Genomic DNA, 19,533 nt, shown 5'->3' with positions numbered 1-19,533 from the left:
TCTATCTTCTAAGATAAATCGTAGGGTCAGTATTGCCTCATGTGTTCCAACATTTCTACGAAATCCAAACTGATCTTCCCCAAGGATGGCTTCTACCAGTTTTTCCATTCGTCTGTAAAGAATTCATGTTAGTATTTTGCAGCCATGACTAATTAACCTGATAGTTCAATAATTTTCACACCTGTGAACACCTGCTTTCTTTGGGATTGGAATTATTATATTTTTCTCGAAATCTGAGTGTATTTCACCTGTCTCATACATCTTGCTCACCAGATGGTAGAGTTTTGTCAGAGCTGGCTCTCCCAAGGCTGTCAGTAGTTCTAAGGGAATGTTGTCTATTACCGGGGCCTTGTTTCGACTCAGGTCTTTCAGTGCTCTGTCAAACTCTTCACGCAATATCATATCTCCCTTTTCATCTTCATCGACATCCTTTTCCATTTCCATAATATTGTCCTCGAGAACATCGCACTTGTATAGACCTTTCAATGTACTCATTCCACCTTTCTGCTTTCCCTTCTTTGCTTAGAACTGGGTTTCCATATGAGCTCTTGATATTCATACAAGTAGTTCTCTTTTCTCCAAAGGTTTCTTTAATTTTCCTGTAGACAGTATCTATCTTATCCCAAGTAATATATGCCTCTACATCCTTACATCTGTCCTCTTGCCATCCCTGCTGATCCATTTTGCACTTCCTGTTGATTTCATTGTTGAGGTGTTTGTATTCCTTTTTGCCTGCTCCATTTACTGCATTTTTATATTTTTTTCTTTCATCAATTACATTCAATATTTCTTCTGTTACCCATGGATTTGTACTAGCCCTCATCTTTTTACCTACTTGATCCTCTGCTGCCTTCACTATTCCATCTCTCAAAGTCACCCATTCCTCTTCTACTGTATTTCTGTCTCCTGTTCTCGTCAATCGTTCCCTAATGCTCTCTCTGAAACTCTCTACAACCTTTGGTTCTTTCAGTTTATCCAGGTCCCATCTGCTTAAATTCCCACCTTCTTGCAGTTTCTTCAGTTTTAATCTATAGTTCATAACCAACAGATTGTGGTCAGATTCCACATCTGCCCTGGAAATGTCTTACAATGTAAAACCTGGTTCCTAAATCTCTGTCTTACCATTATATAATCTATCTGAAACATTCCAGTGTCTCCAGGCCTCTTCCATGTATACAACCTCCTTTCATGATTCTTGAACCAACGGTTAACTATGATTAAAGTTATGCTCTGCGCAAAATTCTACCAGGCTGCTTCCTCTTTCATTCCTTACCCCCATTCCATAATCACCTACTACTTTTTCTTCTCTTCCTTTTCCTACTATTGAATTCCAGTCCCCCATGACTATTAAATTTTTGTCTACCTTCACTATCTGAATTATTTCTTTTATCTCATCATACATTTCACCCATCCCTTCCTCATCTGCAGAGCTAGTTGGCATATAAACTTCTGCTGCTGTGGTAGACGTACGCTTTGTGTCTATCTTAGCTACAATAATGCGTTCACTCTGCTGTTTGTAGTAGCTTACCTGCAGTCCTATTTTTTTTATTCATTATTAAACCTACTCCTGCATTACCCCTATTTATTTTGTATTTATAACCCTATATTCACCTGACCAGAAGTCTTGTTCCTCCTGCCACCGAACTTCACTAATTCCCACTATATCTAACTTTAACCTATCCATTCCCCTTTTTAAATTTTCTAACCTACCTGCCCAATTAAGGGATCTGACATTCCACACTCCGATACGTAGAATACCAGTTTTGTTTCTCCTGATAATGAAGTTTCTCCTGAGTAGTCCCCGCCCGGAGATACAAATGGGGGATTATTTTACCTCTGGAATATTTTACCCAAAAGGACACCATCATCATTTAACCATACAGCAAATGTGCATGTCCTCAGGAAAAATTATGGTTGCAGTTTTTCCTTGCTTTCAGCCATCTTCAGTGCCAGCACAGCAAGGCATTTTTGTTAATGTTACAAGGCCAGATCAGTCAGTCATCCAGACTGTTGTCCCTCCAACTACTGAAAAGGCTGCTTCCCCTCTTCAGCAACCACATGTTTGTCTGACCTCTCAACACATATCCCTCCATTGTGGCTGCACCTACAGTACGGCTATCTGTATAAAACAGTTACACAACTAATAACTCTGTGCATTATCAATAGTCACTGGGCTGGCAACATTTTCAGTTTCAATACCTTCTTGCTGTTTGGATCCTCAATCACTGATGAGGTTCAGGTCATCTCACACACAGTTCCCTTCCACGAGCTGAATGACCTGTGTGCATTATGGTCATCAACAACCCTTTGGCTTATACATATACAAGTCCTTGTCCTTTGAGATCTTTTCAGCTCCAGAAATCTTCCAGAGATACCTGGAGCAGTTAACCGTGTCCATTCCCACTTGTACCAGCTATCTCAATGACGTAACTGTCATAGGTGCTACACATCAGGACCACTGCACAACCTTTGCACCCTCTTTACTAGGTTGTGTGATGCAGGTTTCAAATGCCGCTTAGACAAATGCTAGTTTTTGCAGGAGCAGGTGGAATGCCTCAGACACTTGCTCACTAAAGCTGGGCCGGCCGCTGGTGGCCAAGCGGTTCTAGGCGCTTCAGTCTGGAACCGCGCGACCGCTACGGTCGCAGGTTCGAATCCTGCCTCAGGCATGGATATGTGTGATGTCCTTAGGTTAGTTAGGTTTAAGTAGTTCTAAGTTCTAGGGGACTGATGGCCTGAGATGTTAAGTCCCATAATGCTCAGAGCCATTTGAACCATTTGAATTACTAAAGCTGGGATCCAGCACACTGAGTGCAACATTTCTTCTATTGAATCTTTACTCCACCCCCAAAACCTACAGAAGCTTCAAGGCCTTTTTGTGTAAGGTGAATTATTATTCTGTGTTCCTTTCACAAGCATCCCAATTTATGCAGCTGCTCAACCAATTGCAGAAGAATGGTTTCAGTACAGGTGAATGGCTGCCTGTGAGCATGCTTTCACACAGATGAAGCACACACTGTGCTCAGCGCACTGCCTTACACCCTTTTCTCCACCATGCACAGAGGTTTTTGCCACTGGTGTTTCTCCCATGAGCACTGATGCAGTGCTGGCACATATGAGGAATGAAGGTACTGAACAACCAATTGCCTATGCCTCCCAAGCGCTGACACCTGCTCAAAAGAACTACTCACAGATCAAGGAGAAGGCTATGGCGATAATCTTTGCCATTCAGAAAGTGTCATGTTTACGTATTAGGGACCCAGTTTAACCTCACTACTATCACAAACCACAAGTAGCACTCTTTGGCCCACACTCCTGGCTTCCAAAGCAGATGGTATTGGGCACTTTTCCTCAGCTCCGGCCATTATACCATTAAATACAAGCTGACGGCACAACAAACAAATATGGATGCCCTCTCTCATCTAACCTTAGGACCCAACCCAGCATTAGGCCAACAAAAAATCTGTTTCCACCTCAATGTGGAATGGCAGCACGCTTTGGAGGTTTTCCTATTACAGCTACTCTCATCACTACAGACACACACCCTGTCCTACAGTATGTTCTGCACTGTGAGCTCCATGGGTAGCTCACATATTTTACAAAGTCCAACGACCACAAACTCTGGGTCTGGGCATGTCTTTCCCACCATTTGCCACTCATCTCCGATGTTCTCCTGCTTGATTCGCAGGCAGATACTCATCATGTTGTCATCTTGTCTACCACGAGCCCTCAGGTTTTGCAACTACTCCATCATGGGCATTGGGGTATGTAGCAAATGAATGCCCATGCAAGGCAACATGCCCACTAGTGAGGACTAAAAAATGATGTGGAGGCCATGGTGTGCAGTCTGCTCTTCCATGGCCCACCCCCATCACCCCAACACCCCTGGAATCACATTGACATGGACTTTTCAGGCCCCTTTCTAGGCTCTATGTGGCTCGTTGTCATAGACACTTATTTTAATTACCCATACATCGTCAGCATGGCAACCACTACCACTAACACCACCCTCAATTCACTCATACAGACGCTAGCCATAGATGGGCTTCTGTGCACCATCATGTGACAATGGACCCCAGTTCACAGCAATGGCTTTTGAACAGTTCTGCACCTCCAATTGCATCAAGCACCTGTTTGCTACATCATTTCACCTGTCCTCCAACAGAAAAGTGAAGCACAGGGTGTGAACATTTAAACAACAAATGTTGACAGTAGTGAGCACTTCCACCTCTACAGCTGCGTTCACATTATATCTGAGCACCTACATGTTATGACCATAGCTCAGCGGAACTTCTCCATGGACAGCAGCTGCGTACACTCCCCCATCTCCTGGCCCCAAAGCCAAGGAGCCCCAGACATAGCACACTGGGTGCTGCCTGTCAGGCTTGGAAGTATGGGCCCTCTCAATCCTTGTGCTTGCCACTCATGAGCGGCACCTTACAATAGTTGACAGTCCGATAGGTTTGGAGCACTGTCATACAAATCGATTCTGTCCACACCTGCCAGCAGCATTACTGTTGGACCACGAATGCTCATCCATGCCAAACCATCGAATGATGTGTCAGGTTCTTCCTACCAGTCAGTGGGCTTCAGTGTCAGGACTCCTAGTGTGCCAACAGTTCGCCTGGCCACCATTTCAGGGGAGAGGGATCTGGTATCTCCACCTGGCAAGTCTGAGAGTTTGCCAGCAGTTGTGGACATTGATGACGGCCGTTAAACAGTGCTGCTATAATCTGTGGCACTGTTGTTGCCAATGCAGTGCTGGCTATGGAAACATGTCTGTACTGCCGGCCTATCAGCACATGCAGCTGCCCTACTGCACTATTGTACTGATCTCGTTACACACCATAGTTTTGGTTCTGAATTGCTTTCTCTTAGGTTTTTGATCTTGAGTTACTTGCTGGACTTGTTACTCCGCCGCATCATCTTCGTTGTTTGTCTTTCTCTCATTGTTATTCACATGTTTACTTTGTGGAAATTCACTGTTCTGATGCCCTTGGCCTGTTGAGCAGTCTCTGCAGATTCGTGAGTCATTCCCGATCATGTCAGATTCCAGTCGCTATGTTAAATGATTTGATAAATTTAGAGACTGCATACATTTCTCCACTTTTTCTTAAAAAGTGCAAAAGCTTGTTAGTGATTTATTTTAAGCCTCTACAATTTCAATCAACTCTGAAAAACTATCCCCAAATATTATGAACTGGGAGTTAAAATCAAATTTTGAGAACTCCAAAACTTATAGCATGCAAAATTTACTAAACCAGTCAGAACAACTGAAATAAACTTTATAATATCCTAATACAGTACATATAGTAAATAGTTCAATATAGTAATTAAATAATTGATTAAAGAATATTATGCTAATTAAGCTTATAAACAGAGAATACGCACATTGATATTTGATCATTCAGATTCTGAAGTGCTGTCATGCACTGTAATCGAAGGTCTCTATACACAACCAAGAGATGTTTATTTTGTTCCATTTTCTCAGTCCGGTTTTCCATTCCATTAAGTATGAGGGTATCATCTCGTATCCCACTTTCTCGATGGCCAGCATACATCTGCAATGCAATGATACAACAATCGAACAATGACGAAGAACGTTGTGTATTGTTAAGTTAACGCATCACTATGCGTTATGGTGCTCCACACATTACACATCTTTCCACACTCATGTTGCTACCTAAATGCAGCACACAGAAATGTTGTGCAATCACCTCCAATAAAATGAATGATACAGAACATCTTAGTCTATCTACACCATAAAAGATGTAAAATACAGAGTTCCAGAAAATTTGATCAAATATGCCAGAACTGGAAATTTTGTAATCTTTTTAAAATTACTCAGTTCAGTAGCATTAGAGGTGAAAGTATGCTGTCTGCTATTAATTCAACAAAAAGTTTACATTAAAAACCAAATTTAGCTACCATTCTAATTTTAGAGATAATTAAAGTTTAACACACTATCTTGTCCTTTTGGATGAATGTTACTTGTCAAATATTATGAAAACTTAAGATACAGTATCTGTTTTAGGTACATGCTAGGAAAGTGATTTAACTGGTGTGTCGTACTGGAGCAGCTATTTTTAGAGATTTTTCTCAGAGCATGATCGACATAGAAAGATGCATTTTAAAACTAACACAGACGCGGTTTGTACCTAGTGTGATACATTCTCACCAGCTTTATGCGGAAGGTGACCAACCATTCAAAAAAATTACAGCTTATTAGTAGATATTCTGTCATTTATTCATTCAATCATTTCTTCTTAAGAATTACAGCCTATTATTTGGAGAGCTGAAACAGGCTATGGAATCCACATATTTAAATGTAACGAAACTTATATAATAATTATTAGTAATTTCCACATTTTAATATCACAAAGAAATATGCTACTAAAAATGAACAAAACAGGAAGGAAAAAAGGAAACTACTTTCTACTATCTTACTATGTGACTATGTCTATGTAATTCACAGAACCTTTCTGCTAATGATTGTTGTCAGAGATGCAAGTTGACTAGAATAATTGATTATTCTGTTAAATTATGGATGAAACAGAGTTGTCATTTAAATTTAAGAACTCAAAAGTTTTCTTGTTCAGCTTGCAGATGCCAGACCATGGCAAACAGCCTCTCATTGCCTGGAGACGGAATGTGCGTTACTTGACAGCCTGCCTCAGCAAATGTTGCAGTAACATAAGAGTCAGAATGATTTCTTTAGTATCCCCATCAGCGGACAGCATAATGGAGGCAATTGAGCTGGCACAGGTAGAGCACTGGAGTAGTTCATAAACCTGCCACGCAGGGCAGATCCACTGGTGGAATTGTTTACCTGTGAGTGGCAGCACATGGAGCAGGGCAGTGCTCATGCAGAGTTAAATTGCTGCATACCTCGCCTTGCGCTTCGTGCCAAGTGCTGTCATGTGCTTAGTTGTCACTGTACTGTCAAGTAAAGTGTATCGTCGATTCAGTTGATAAAGCTGCCTCGTCATCCAGCAGTGTGGGTTTATACAAAGTTGTCCAAAACTGGAAGGCCTCCACTGAGCCCAAGAAGTTTCCCTTTAATGAGTTCCACTGGTTGCTCTATGCAGTATTTTGCCCGTGAAACACATGTGGTGGCATCAGGGTTGCAGTTTAACCAGTGCCACAAGAACCTCGGACAGTTGCATGTGGCCTGGATCACTGATCTGCAAGGCCTCTCACACAAGAGTTGTTTTGAGTGTCCCAAATGTGCTACAGTCTGTCAGCAAACTCATGAACATGCTGCATTCCTGGTGGTGGAAGTGGCCTTTCCAGGAAGGACACTGAAACTGCCCTACAGGTACACCTAAAAATCAGTTGCCCCTTACCATCCTAAACTGTTGTGTAGTGTGTGGTGATCTACGTTGATGCTGTTCGTGCTTGGTCTGGGCAGAAAATTTCGAGGCACATATTTCTCTTTCAAGCCATCGGCAGCATCTAAATTTTGTTGCCCCCACCACATTCCCTTCACTATGCACAATAAGGTAAAGGCTAAGTTGCAGTCTTGGCAGGATCATGACATCATTTCCCCTATTTTGTCGAGTCAGTGGCCCACCCTTTGTTGGAGATTCAGAAATCTGACAGCCCCATGTGCCTTTGTGGTGCTTTTAAACAGGCGGTCAACACACAATGTGTCTCAGACTGGTATCTCATTCTGCAGTAGGCAGTCTTTTTGACGAAGTATCTGTGGGAGGGAGGAGGGGGGCAGTGTAATTCCCAAATTGACATATATGATGCTTACCTGCAGTTGCCATTGGATGCAGTTTCTTGGACTTTCCTGTTCCTTAACACCTCCCTTGGGCTTCATCACTTCAGTTGCTTGCATTTTGGAATCTTGTCACAGCTGGGAGCTGATTAAAGACATTCCCTGTTGTATCAATTACCTTGATGGCATCTGGGTCACAGGCCCTACTCGAGTGGAACATTTACAAAACCTTTAGTCGGTTTTACAGCACCTCCTGGTGAATGCCCCTGCAAGTTGGAAAAGTGCAGTTGTTTCTCCCTGAAATTGCATTTTTTGGGTCATGTGCTTAGTAAAGATGGTCTTGTCCCCATGGAAGACTACATGAAGGGCACCAACCTCTCAACCGGCACCGCCAGTTTGTCTCACCTGTGGATAGTCAACAAACTTTTCAGTCTCTCAGGTATAATTCGTGCTCTGCTCCCTTTCTGGCTTCCTTTACCCCTGGAATACCTTTAATCCTGGCCTCCGACAGTCCCAGTATGAAACTGACGCTGCCCTGTCTCATTGGGACACAAACAGAACCGAACAGCTCATAACTTACGCATCGAAGACACCTTCCGCTGTGCAATGTGATTATTCACAAGTGGAAAATGAGGCGCTAGCTATTGTTTTCAGGGTTGAAAAGTTTCATGACATTCTGTATGGAGACAAGGTTTCTTCTCATCACCAACTACAAGCTGTTGGTTTCCGTTTTTTGGCCGTCATTCCAGTCTGCTGGATTGGACTGCCCTTTGGTTGCAATGATGAGCCCTCTTTCTCAGCAACTATTGTTATGGCATTCGTTACCACGCCACTGCCTAGCATGCCACTACTGATGCACTATCACAGATATTGGTGGGGCCTGATCCACATTTGCCATTGGATAATGCCTTGCAACAAACCATATCAGATTTCCTGTTGACAGCACCAGAGGTCGTGACTGCCATGGCTTCTGACCCACTTCTCCAGAAAATCATTTCAGTGACCCTGATGGGTTGGTTGGAATACATCTCTTTAGATGCAGATCCAGCATGATGTAAGTTTTTCCCCACTGCGATCGACTCAACACTGTCCGAGGCGTAGTCACATTTACTGTAGAGGAGTAATCTGTTGAGCGACTGTCTCCTGCCATGGTTTCCTCACAGACTCCAGTTGCTGTGTCACACTGTAGGCAATTTGTATAGTTGGAGTTGAGCATCTAACTACCACCACGTTTTGCCCGGATTCTAAGTTGGTGGTGGAGCACTTTGTGCTTACATTCAAGAGCCAAATGAAGAAGTCTGTGTCTGATTCTTTTCGCCATAAATGCTATTTTGAGTTCTCTGGCTACATACCGGGCAATGCCCGTCAAAGGATGTAGTCTGGTGGAGAATTTCCATGGGTGCCAGCCATGGAGACCTCCGGGAGTTGTTGCACCCTGTGCCACGTGCCACGAACCACCTTGCCCTCTGCATTTTCCTCCTGGGGCTGCCTTTTGGGCCTTGTCCTCCTGCCAGCAGTCAGAGTGGCTGCCAGATATCATGGTGGGCCACAAATGTTGGCAACAGTCGGTGGTGGATGGCAGTGGGGAACAAGTGACCCGACATGCAAATCAGCTGCACCCACATCCTATTGGAGCGTCACCACTGCGGCCTTCTGGTCACTAGAAAGGCAGGGTAGATCACATCATCACTCCAGGGGTGGGCTCCCACTTGCAGCACATGTCTCACTGTTGCCACCCCCTACATCTACATCTACATCTACATTGATACTCCGCAAGCCACCCAACGGTGTGTGGCGGAGGGCACTTTACGTGCCACTGTCATTACCTCCCTTTCCTGTTCCAGTCGCGTATGGTTCGCGGGAAGAACGACTGTCTGAAAGCCTCCGTGCGCGCTCTAATCTCTCTAATTTTACATTCGTGATCTCCTCGGGAAGTATAAGTAGGGGGAAGCAATATATTCGATACCTCATCCAGAAACGCACCCTCTCGAAACCTGGACACCAAGCTACACCGCGATGCAGAGCGCCTCTCTTGCAGAGCCTGCCACTTGAGTTTGTTAAACATCTCCGTAACGCTATCACGGTTACCAAATAACCCAGTGACGAAACGCGCCGCTCTTCTTTGGATCTTCTCTATCTCCTCCGTCAACCCGACCTGGTATGGATCCCACACTGATGAGCAATACTCCTACATGCCCTTTGCCATCCTCCCATCATCTGCACCCTTGGGGCCCAGTGAGGCTCGCGCCTCCATCATTGATTTCGATCCAGCACCTCTCCCCTTTGTTGATATGGAGATGCCCTCATTCCTACTGCCACTGTTGTACCCACCACTAGCATAGCCTCCTTGTACTTACACGCTTCTAGTACAGCCAGCAGCATTGATGTTGCTTCCTTCAGTTGTCCATCCACTGCCGGGTCCTCCAACGCTTTCTGTGCTGGAGATCACAGCCCAAACCCTACTATTTTCAGCCCTGGATGACCTTTTTGGGGGCCGAGAGGGGGGAGGGGAGGGGGAGGGACATATTTAGCACCCCCGCCAGAGAACTCGAAATAGCTGGCATGGGTAGAGCAGTGGAGTAGTTAGAAAGTCTGCCATGGAGGTCACACACATTGCGTAGTATGGGCAGATCCTCTGACAAAAGTGTTGACTTGCGAGCAGCAGTAAATGGAGCTGCCACTGCTCATGTGGGATTAAACCACCGTTGACCTTATTTTGTGCTTCGTGCCAAGTGTTGCGTGCTTAGTTATCAGCCACCTGTGCCAGTCAAGTACTGAGTATATTGCCGTGTGTATATCTATTCCCATTGTTATGGAGCCAATGTTGGTCTGTGAGGTAACCACAGTGACAGTGTTGAGTAGCAACATTGCAATGTCTTCTGTGGTTACTCAAATTTCTGTGAGGTGCTGTTTTTTCCAAAAGTGTTCATGACACAAGGCTAACTTTTTATTCAACAGACATGATTAGATTTCCAATATAGTTAGTTTAAATTCACTATACTTTCTGGATAAATTATTAGGATAATTATTTAGTGTGTCCTCCAGATGTGACTGTCCTGTACTCAGCTGAAATAGTTGTTTAAAAGAGCTGTAAAATATTAGTTTTGTTTCTATCTATGAAACTGCCTGCTATAAGTAATATTTTTACTGGATACTAGTAATATAAAAATGAACAGAAAACTTTCAATGTGTCATTAAAGATGTGCTTTGAATTAAAGTAGCACTGTAAAGAGCTTGAAGGTTTGAAGCGAAAACAGTATGAAGTGGGGCCAGGAAAATGGTCTAGGAAACTGCTGGGTTGGTTGGTTGACAAGAGGGGATGGGGGGGGGGGGGGTGGGGGGGGGAGGATCCTGGTGGCCAGTTGGCCAACTTGTTCATTTCCTGAAATCCCAACATGACTGGGGGTCCAAATGAAAACTACTGGTCGCCAGCTTAAAGGAGGTCCGAGACAAGATCCTGGACAGCCATAACCAGTGGCTGAGGAGAGTAGCACTGGTCTATAGACTGAAGGCTGCTAGGGGAGTAATTAGAGAGTAGGATACTCTTGCCGGTGCAAGAACGAATATGGCTAAGGGCTAATTTAATGGCCATCAATTCAGCAGTGAAGCCACTGCACCCACTTGGCAGAGAGTGGAGTTCTCTACACTGTACATTAGTGTACGCAAAGCCAGTTTGTCTGTTGACTGTTGAGCCATCAGTGAATACCACTTCCAAACCCAGATACTTCTCAAGGACAGCCATGAACAGGCAGTGAAAAATTGTGGGGTCAATGGATGTTTCTAACAAAAGGTGACTTCAAGGCAAATCCAAGGTCAGGGCACAAGCCATGGGGGCAGATGCGATGTCTCCCTGACCAGAGGCGACAGTGAAGGAAGTTGCAGTTCCGAACAGAGGCAGTGGAGGCATGCACCAATTGTAAATCCAGTTTTGGGTTGCTGCTGTGGGAGGTGGCACTCTATTCTTGGGAAAAGGACATGGTAGTTGGGAAGTTCAGGGAAGCTACAAATGTGTATAGCATAATTCAGCAGCTGTTGTTGGCACCTGATAGGTAATGGAGCGACTATAACCTTGACTAGTATGCAGTTCACAGTGCTAATTCAGAAGGCTCCTGTCAAGTTGAACCCCTCAATGATGAATGAGGTTCAGTATCTGCAATGCTGAGGGTGATGCTGAACCATGTGCAAGACTCCCATAATCAAGGCAGGACAGAATCAGAGCTTTGTAGAGCCGCAAAAGGGTAGAGCGATCTGCACCCCAGCTACTGAGGCAGTGAAGTGTATTGAGATGTTGCCAGGACTTTCGCTTAACTTGGCGAAGGTATGGAAGTCAAGTCAGCTGAGAATCAAAAACTAGTCCAGAAAGCTGTGCGTCTCAACTACAAGAAGTAACTGTTCATCTAGGCAAAACTCTGGGTGTAGGTGGGCAGTACAATGGCGACAGAAGTGTTTGACATGTGTCTTGGTGGCTGAAAACCGAAATCCATGGGTGAGAGCCCATGACGCCACCTTTCGTATAACGCCCTATAGGTGATGCTCAGCAACAACCATACCAGAGGGGCAATAATAAAAGCAAAACTTGTCAGCATATAAGGAGGGCGATACCAAAGACCCTACAGCTGCCACTAGACCATTGATGGCCACCAGAAAGAAGGGGATGCTCAATACAGAGCCCTGTGGGACCATGTTCTCTTGCATATGAGGGGAACTGAGTGAAGTGCCCACTTCAACCTGCAACATATGGAGACCCCACTCACGTAATATAGTAAGGGTTTGGTGATGCCATGCCGTGTCATAAGGCCTCTGTAGGTCGAAAAAGACAGCAATGAGGTGCTGACAACATGCAACGACCATCCAGATGGTGGGCTCCAGGTGAACCAAATTGTCACCAGTGGAATGACCTGAGCGAAAACTGGGATGCAGCCAAAAGATCATGAGACTCAAGGTACCAACACAGCCATTGGTTAACCATACATTTGTGCAACTTGCAAAGTACATTTGTGAGGCTAATTGGGCGATAGCTGTCTATCTCAAGGGCAAGTTTAACCAGTTTCAGTACTGGGACAAACACACTTTCTCGCCGCTGAGATGGGAACTCATCCTTGCTCCAGACACAGTTGAAACTGGCAAGAATGTAACATAGGCAATCCACTGGTAAGTGTCTGAGTATTTGACTTCAGATGTGGTGTGGCCCTGGAGCTGTGACAGGGCAAAGGGCTACGCCACTGAGGAGTTCCCAACACTGAATGGAGCATTATAAAGTTCCATGTGATGTGTAGTAAATGATAAAGGAAGTCACTCTACCCACAGTGTGAAAATGCAAAATGCAGGCTGATAATTCTCAGACACAGAGGCTTGAGCATAACGAAAACCAAAATGTTCGGCAACAGCATCTGGATCAGTGTAGACATCACCATTCACAAAGTTACTACGTATACCCACAGGGTACCAGTGTCCAGAGAGGTGTTGAACCTTCACTCAACCCTGCAAAGGAGGGGTACATGGTCCAACAAGAGCAACATACTGCTCCCAGCAATATTGTTTCTGTCATTTTATGAGGTGGCGGACATATGCACGTTGCAGTTTAAAGGCAAGAGGTGCTCCATCAATGGATGTCATTCTCACTTATGGCATTGGGCAGTCCACCTGCAATCTCTAAGGGCCACAGTGATTTCGAGGGTACACTGATTCACTGTCTTTGGGGGCATCGCTGGGGCAGCTGCCAATAGAATGGCTGCATTTTTGCTCTTGACAACTACATAGATACCTCCATCTGGCTGGGTGTGAAGGGTGACAGCAGTGGTGAAGGCATCCCAATCAGCTTTGGAGAGATCCCATCTGGGTGGATGCCCAGGGAGGGTCAAAACAATTTGGAAATCATCACTGTCACATAGACCTGGGCTGCAAATGGGAACATCAGTGACCAAATAAGACTCATAGGCCTCATTGAAGTTTGTAGAAACACCAGTATTCAGGAGACAAAGATCGAGCTCTGCAAGCAAGTTTTTGACAGCTTTACTGCAGTCAGTGATTGTAGTTCCACCCCACAAAGGGTTGCAGGCATTGAAGTTACCCTGTATTAGGAAGGGTGGGGAGAGCTGAGGAAATAGTGCAGACAACGCATTCTGGTACAATTCATGGTCAGGAGGGAGATAAAAATCACAGATGATAAATTCCCACACAAACAGCCACAGTCTCCAAAGAAATATTGAGTAGCATGTGTTTACTGTAGATAAAGTCCAGAACATACATGCAAACACCACCCGATGCTCCTTCATAGTGAGTTGTCATCTTCTTCTTCTTCTTCTTCTTCTTCTTCTTCTTTCACCTTTGTCCTGCAGTTTGCGCAGGGTCAGCATAGTTACAACTGGATTTGGCAAGGTTAATTTGAAGTGGTGGCCAGATGCCCTTCCTGATGCCACCCCATATCATCATACTGACAGAATCAGTGTACCCCAACTGTCTGCGTCTAGTGTAAATCATGAAATAGTGTGAACGTGTTTCAATATCTCCGAGTCGTGTAACTGAGGTAGGACGTGGGGACCAGCGTGCTACTCACCTAGTGGGATGTGGAAAACGGCCTAAAAACCACTTCCAGGCTGGCCAGCACACTGGCCCTCGTCATTAATCTGCCAGGCGGATTCGATCCAGGACTGGTGCGCCTACTCAAGTCCAGGAAGCAGTACATTAGCGCTCTCGGCTAACTTGGCGGGTTGCTCCTTCAGAGTAAGTGTAATTCTTAAAACAGCCATGACAGCTACTGAGGGTAGGGATCTGCATTGCTGGGAAACAAGTTTCCTGGAGGAAGACACAAAAACAGGAGAAGTGCACAAAAGACGTCACAGCTCAGCCGAGTGGTGGAGAAAATTGCTTCAGTTCTACAGGAAGATCACGCTATCAGTATCCTGTGTGGTCCTGAAGAGACCAAGGAATAAGCCACATCTTACTGCCATCTGCTGCCACTGGTATGAAGACACACCATCAACACACATTTGTTCCCAATCATGGTGTGTGGTGTGGTCCTGGGCCACAGTGGCCACCAGCAACACTGCCTCAGATACAGAGGCAGAACATGCAGGGCCTGGCAGCACAGTGGCCATCAGAATCTCCCTCTTTTTGGAGTCTTAATCATTAAAGGACAAGAAGTATCTTGTCCTTAGATGATTTACACTTCTGTGAGGGTTTGTCAGCCCCAGATTCTGTGACAGAGGAGGAACACGAAGTCCTATGACCTACAGCCAACAGCTGGTATCCAGTTGTAGGTGAGCAGAGTCCTGGGAAGGGAACATCCTGAGGGATCCCTTGCTGATGAGGGGTGCTGGAGGAGAGCAGTCCTCCTCCAGCTGGGATTGGAGACTGATGTCCCCGGAATATAGTAGGGAGTTGATGCTCCCAAAGAGGGTGTAGAGAAGCAGGAGGAGGAAGACCCCCAACCACCAGAGGAGCGGGAGTACATGAGCGACCCCAAGGGCCAGATGTAGAAGACACAGAGAGGGCAATGGCACAGTCACTAAAGAGAAAGTTGTAGCAGTGACATATGTCATCATCACATGTGTAAGATGAAGCCGATTGTATTTTATTCTTGGCTTCATGGTATGTGAGGCAGTCAAGGGTCTTGTATTCCTGGATTTTCTTTTCTCATTTGAAAATGGTGCAGTGTGCTGAACAGGGGGAATGGAGCTCCCCACAGTTGACACAGATGGGGAGAGGGCGAACAAAGAGCACTTGTGTGCAACTGACGGCCACAATTCCTACAGATGAGCCTGGTGTTGTAATGCGAAGACGTATAGCCAAATTGCATGCATTCATAGCGTAGTGCTGCACAAGAGGAGGAATATAAGGCTTGACACATCACAGTGATACACTGTCATCTTGATCTTCTCAGGCAAAGTGTCACCTTTAATGGTCAAGAAGAAGGCTCTAGCATCCAGTCTGTTGTCTTTTGGCCCTCACTCAACACGACGGACAAAATTCACACCATGTCACTCAAAATTATCACACTTCCCATCAGTCTGTTAAAGGGTGACGTCAGTGGAAAAATGATAACCTGTACCATAATCAGACTTATCAGCAGTTATAGTGACAGGAATATAACTCAGCTTGTCTTCGATGAGCAGCACCCGTAACTGAGCGGCATAGGCCATTTTAAGCTGAAAAGAGCCACTTTTCATTTTTGAAATCGCTGCCACTTCCCCAAACCTGCTCTCAATGTGGTCAACAAAGAACAGTGGCTTTGTAGTCAAAAAGGAATCCCCATCTCTCCTGGAACAAACCAAGTAATGGGGGTGGGGGGTGGGAGAGGAGTATTTCTCACCTTGCCTCTGCGCCCTATATTCATCTCATGGCATAGCCAGGGAAAGGAACATTTCCCTCCAAGTTGTAACATGTCTTTGTTTCACAAAAGACTGCTGGGGCTGTGCAGCCACCATTGGGAGAAAGTTTAATTTGCTTCATATGCATGTCTTCCACCGTGGTATTACCCACACCAAATGGGGGCTCTCCCCACAGATGCCACTCTGCAACAGTTACTTGGCCAATAAACCATTGTCTGGTATCCCCAACCCCTTCCCATGATGAGTACATACACCTTACACCTTGGCCTGCATGCAGAGTTTCCAGCTCAGGCACTAATGGGCAGGGGCCACCACTCTGCAGGTACGTGACGACCCCCGACCTCCCCCCCCCCCCCCCCCCTCCCAACACAAACACGTGTACATGCATATGCACATGCACACACAGAATGGCTGCCGTGATGAGTTTTGGATGTAGCACAACTGCAAGAAAGAAAGGCACAAAGGTGGAATATACACAGCACCATGTGATCTCTCCTGTACAATCACAAATCTTTAAAATTTAGAAAGGAAGTAGCAACTAAACTGCAAAAAGGGGACCATATAACTAAATTAAAGTTGCAGAATGCCAGAAGGGAAGAAAACTAATATCAAAAACACAAACCAGATCCAAGCACAATTGTCACCAAGAAGACCATCCAATGGAAAGGCAGAGAGAAATAAAGAATAGCACAAAGGCAGACTTGCAGCACGGAGAGGGAAGTAGCACTCCAAGGTTTGGTGTCCCTTAGTGGACAGACAAACTCACAGAAGAAATGTGAGCCCTCTAGGAGTGGGTTGGGTGGTTGGTTGGTTGGTCAAATTGGAGTAAGAGGACCAAACAGTGAGGTCATCAGTCCCATCGGATTAGGGAAGGAAGTCATCAATGCCCTTTCAAAGGAACCATCCCAACATTTGCCAAAGCAATTTATGGAAATCATGGAAAACCTAAATCAGGATGGCCAGACATGCGTTTGAACTGTTGTCCTCCTGAATGCGAGTCCAGTGTGCTAACAACGGTGCCACCTTACTCGGTGGAGTTGGGGTAAAACTCAGAGATGCCACAGAAGCTATTGCTCTCGAATAACACCACCAAGGGGGTCGCTGAGCTTAATGTCCCCATCCGACAGTTGGATCACCATCAACAATGTCACATCCCCTCACTTCATGGACACTGCGGTCAGATTTGAAATTTAATCTAGGACTTTGGCACAAAGACTGGTGATATAGAACTTAATGCCACCATATGTCTTCCCCTTGGCATCTAAATACTGGCAGTAAAAATTTCACCCACTACAAGGGTACAAACCAGTTCACCTCAGTGTTGAGTGCTACGGCAGAGGCTAGCGACCTCGGCTATGGCGGCAGGTTTGATTAAGATGAAGTTGCAATTTTATTGGGAAGTGTACCATGCTGTGTGGGCAATTTCATTTCAAATCAAACAGTACATGTAAATTCATGATCATGAATTTCTCTGGAAAAAACGAACATTAGATCTCTATATCATAGGCCTATGTGTTAAGAAATAAAAATTTTCATTTCATCTTGGCTTTTGTAAATGGTACAATCCTTTGAAAAATGTAAATTTTGGGTATGTGTATTATGTAAATATTTATTACTTAAAATTTTGTATTATGTAAATATTTATTACTTAAAATTTTAAAAAATGGCACTTTTATGAATTGTTTACTCACTAACCCCCATCACAAGACTTATGAAAAGTGTACAATATATTGTTTGTCTAATGTCTTAGTAGTTACTGCTATCAAAGTTGAAAATATTTTTCTGTTTAAAGTGTTAGAAATTTTTCAATATTCTGCATATTTTGCATCATTGAATTTCTAAAATAAAATATGCATGTTGGCAACACTGTTTCCAACTCTCTTCTGTTTATAACAGCTCTCTTCTGTCAATAAAGTGAATCATTCTACATTGCGTTTTGTGTCTGGTTTAAACTTCTTGTTGGATATAGTATCATTGAGTAAATACAGTAGTCAGGGGTGTGAGGACTATAAAAAAAAAGACACAAAATGTGGTTTTTTAAGAAATTTAAAAAACACTTTCAGAGATATTGCAGAAACATCTTGGTCCTCAAGTAACTGATACCTTCACATCCATTGCGCAGGAACTGCTATACACGCAACAACACAGAATTTAGTGATAACCCACCTGAACAATCACTGTCACTGAAATGTGAAACTGCAGAAAACCGTGCAGATATTTGTATTCCTGGGTGTGAAGCTGTCGATGAGTTGAATGTTAGCATTTCTGTTGTAGCCCCTAACATACCCACCTTAAACGCCCAGACAAGATAAGAAGCACAAGAAGAAAACAGTAAGTACAAAGAAAAATGGAAGAACTGGAAACAAGTTTTACATAAGAAACATCTTCCAAACTTTGTGAAGTGTGTAATGTAGATGTCCTTGGTACAGAACCTGAAGATAGTGTGACACGCAACCCAATGTGATGTGTGGTTTCAAAATCTATACACTGCTATCTAGGTGGCCATCTATACTGACACTGATAAAAGATAGTTACTCCAAGCAGCAGATACAGAAATACATACCCACTTCCTTGTGTTATATAATTTCAAAAGCTCATAAAATAAAGAATGAAAAAGGTATTTGGACATGCCCAGATTCCTACTGTGGGTAGCCATTGCAAGATGATATGCTTAATGTTGCTCTGGAATATTACCTAAATGGTGACAAAGATCACAGCATGCAAAGTCCTAATCAGGCTGATGCGATTTCTGTTAGTGAAAATGGCGAGAAAGTTAAAAAGGTAAAAATATATATGATAAGATCAGTAAGATAAGCATATCTCATAATGAAAAAGGAGAAGACAAATTTAAAAATTGGTCTCTAAAATTCTACTCCTTATGACCAAAATAGGTAAAATGCCAGCCAGTGAAGGAAGTATGCACATATATTTACTGCACTAATTTGAAATTTATTTGTTTCCCCATAAGTAGGGTTACAGGGAAGAATGCTTTTGTGTATATGTCAAGAGCCGCAAGATAAATCTTGTTTGGAGGAGTGTGCGGTGTGTCCTGGTGCTGAAGATTGGTTGGTTGGTTTGGGGTATAAAGAGACCAAACTACAGGGTCATCAGTCCATTTTTCGTGACGCAAGCAAGGTTCAAGGTACAAAAAAAAAAACACCCAACACCACACCTAAAAAGAAAACAAATGGAACGAACAAAAAAAGGGGGAAAACATACACCACAACGAAAAGTAGAATAAGGTATTAAAACCATAGAGCACATGATCTGGGCTGGCTGATCATAATATTAAAAAGAGGATAAGCCAGCCACTCTGCAATACATTAAAATGTAAACCCCAAAAAGACAAGTCAAGATGAACACGTGTAGGGTAAATATGACCACCAAGACAAACAAATGCAAAGAAAGTGCAACAGAGTTAAAATGGAGGGAGGGTGGTGACCTCAGACAGAAGGCCAAATGCTCACCCTTAGATGGTGT

At 44.1% G+C, this 19,533-nt stretch overlaps 1 protein-coding gene across 3 annotated transcripts in view; it reads right to left on the bottom strand.

Moving 5' to 3' along the window:
- The window catches only part of LOC124554727, a 137,750-nt gene that overhangs the window by 98,795 nt on the left and 19,422 nt on the right, over window positions 1-19,533 (bottom strand). For all 3 annotated transcript variants that reach the window (XM_047128371.1, XM_047128372.1, XM_047128373.1), the window contains exon 2: window positions 5,392-5,561. In XM_047128371.1, coding sequence (XP_046984327.1) covers window positions 5,392-5,561 — 170 coding nt within the window. The remainder of the gene's footprint in view (window positions 1-5,391; window positions 5,562-19,533) is intronic.

Source organism: Schistocerca americana, chromosome X, assembly GCF_021461395.2.
Source record: "Schistocerca americana isolate TAMUIC-IGC-003095 chromosome X, iqSchAmer2.1, whole genome shotgun sequence".
In the NCBI taxonomy this organism is placed as follows: Eukaryota; Metazoa; Arthropoda; class Insecta; order Orthoptera; family Acrididae; genus Schistocerca; species Schistocerca americana.
This window is presented reverse-complemented; position numbering and strand designations above follow the sequence as displayed.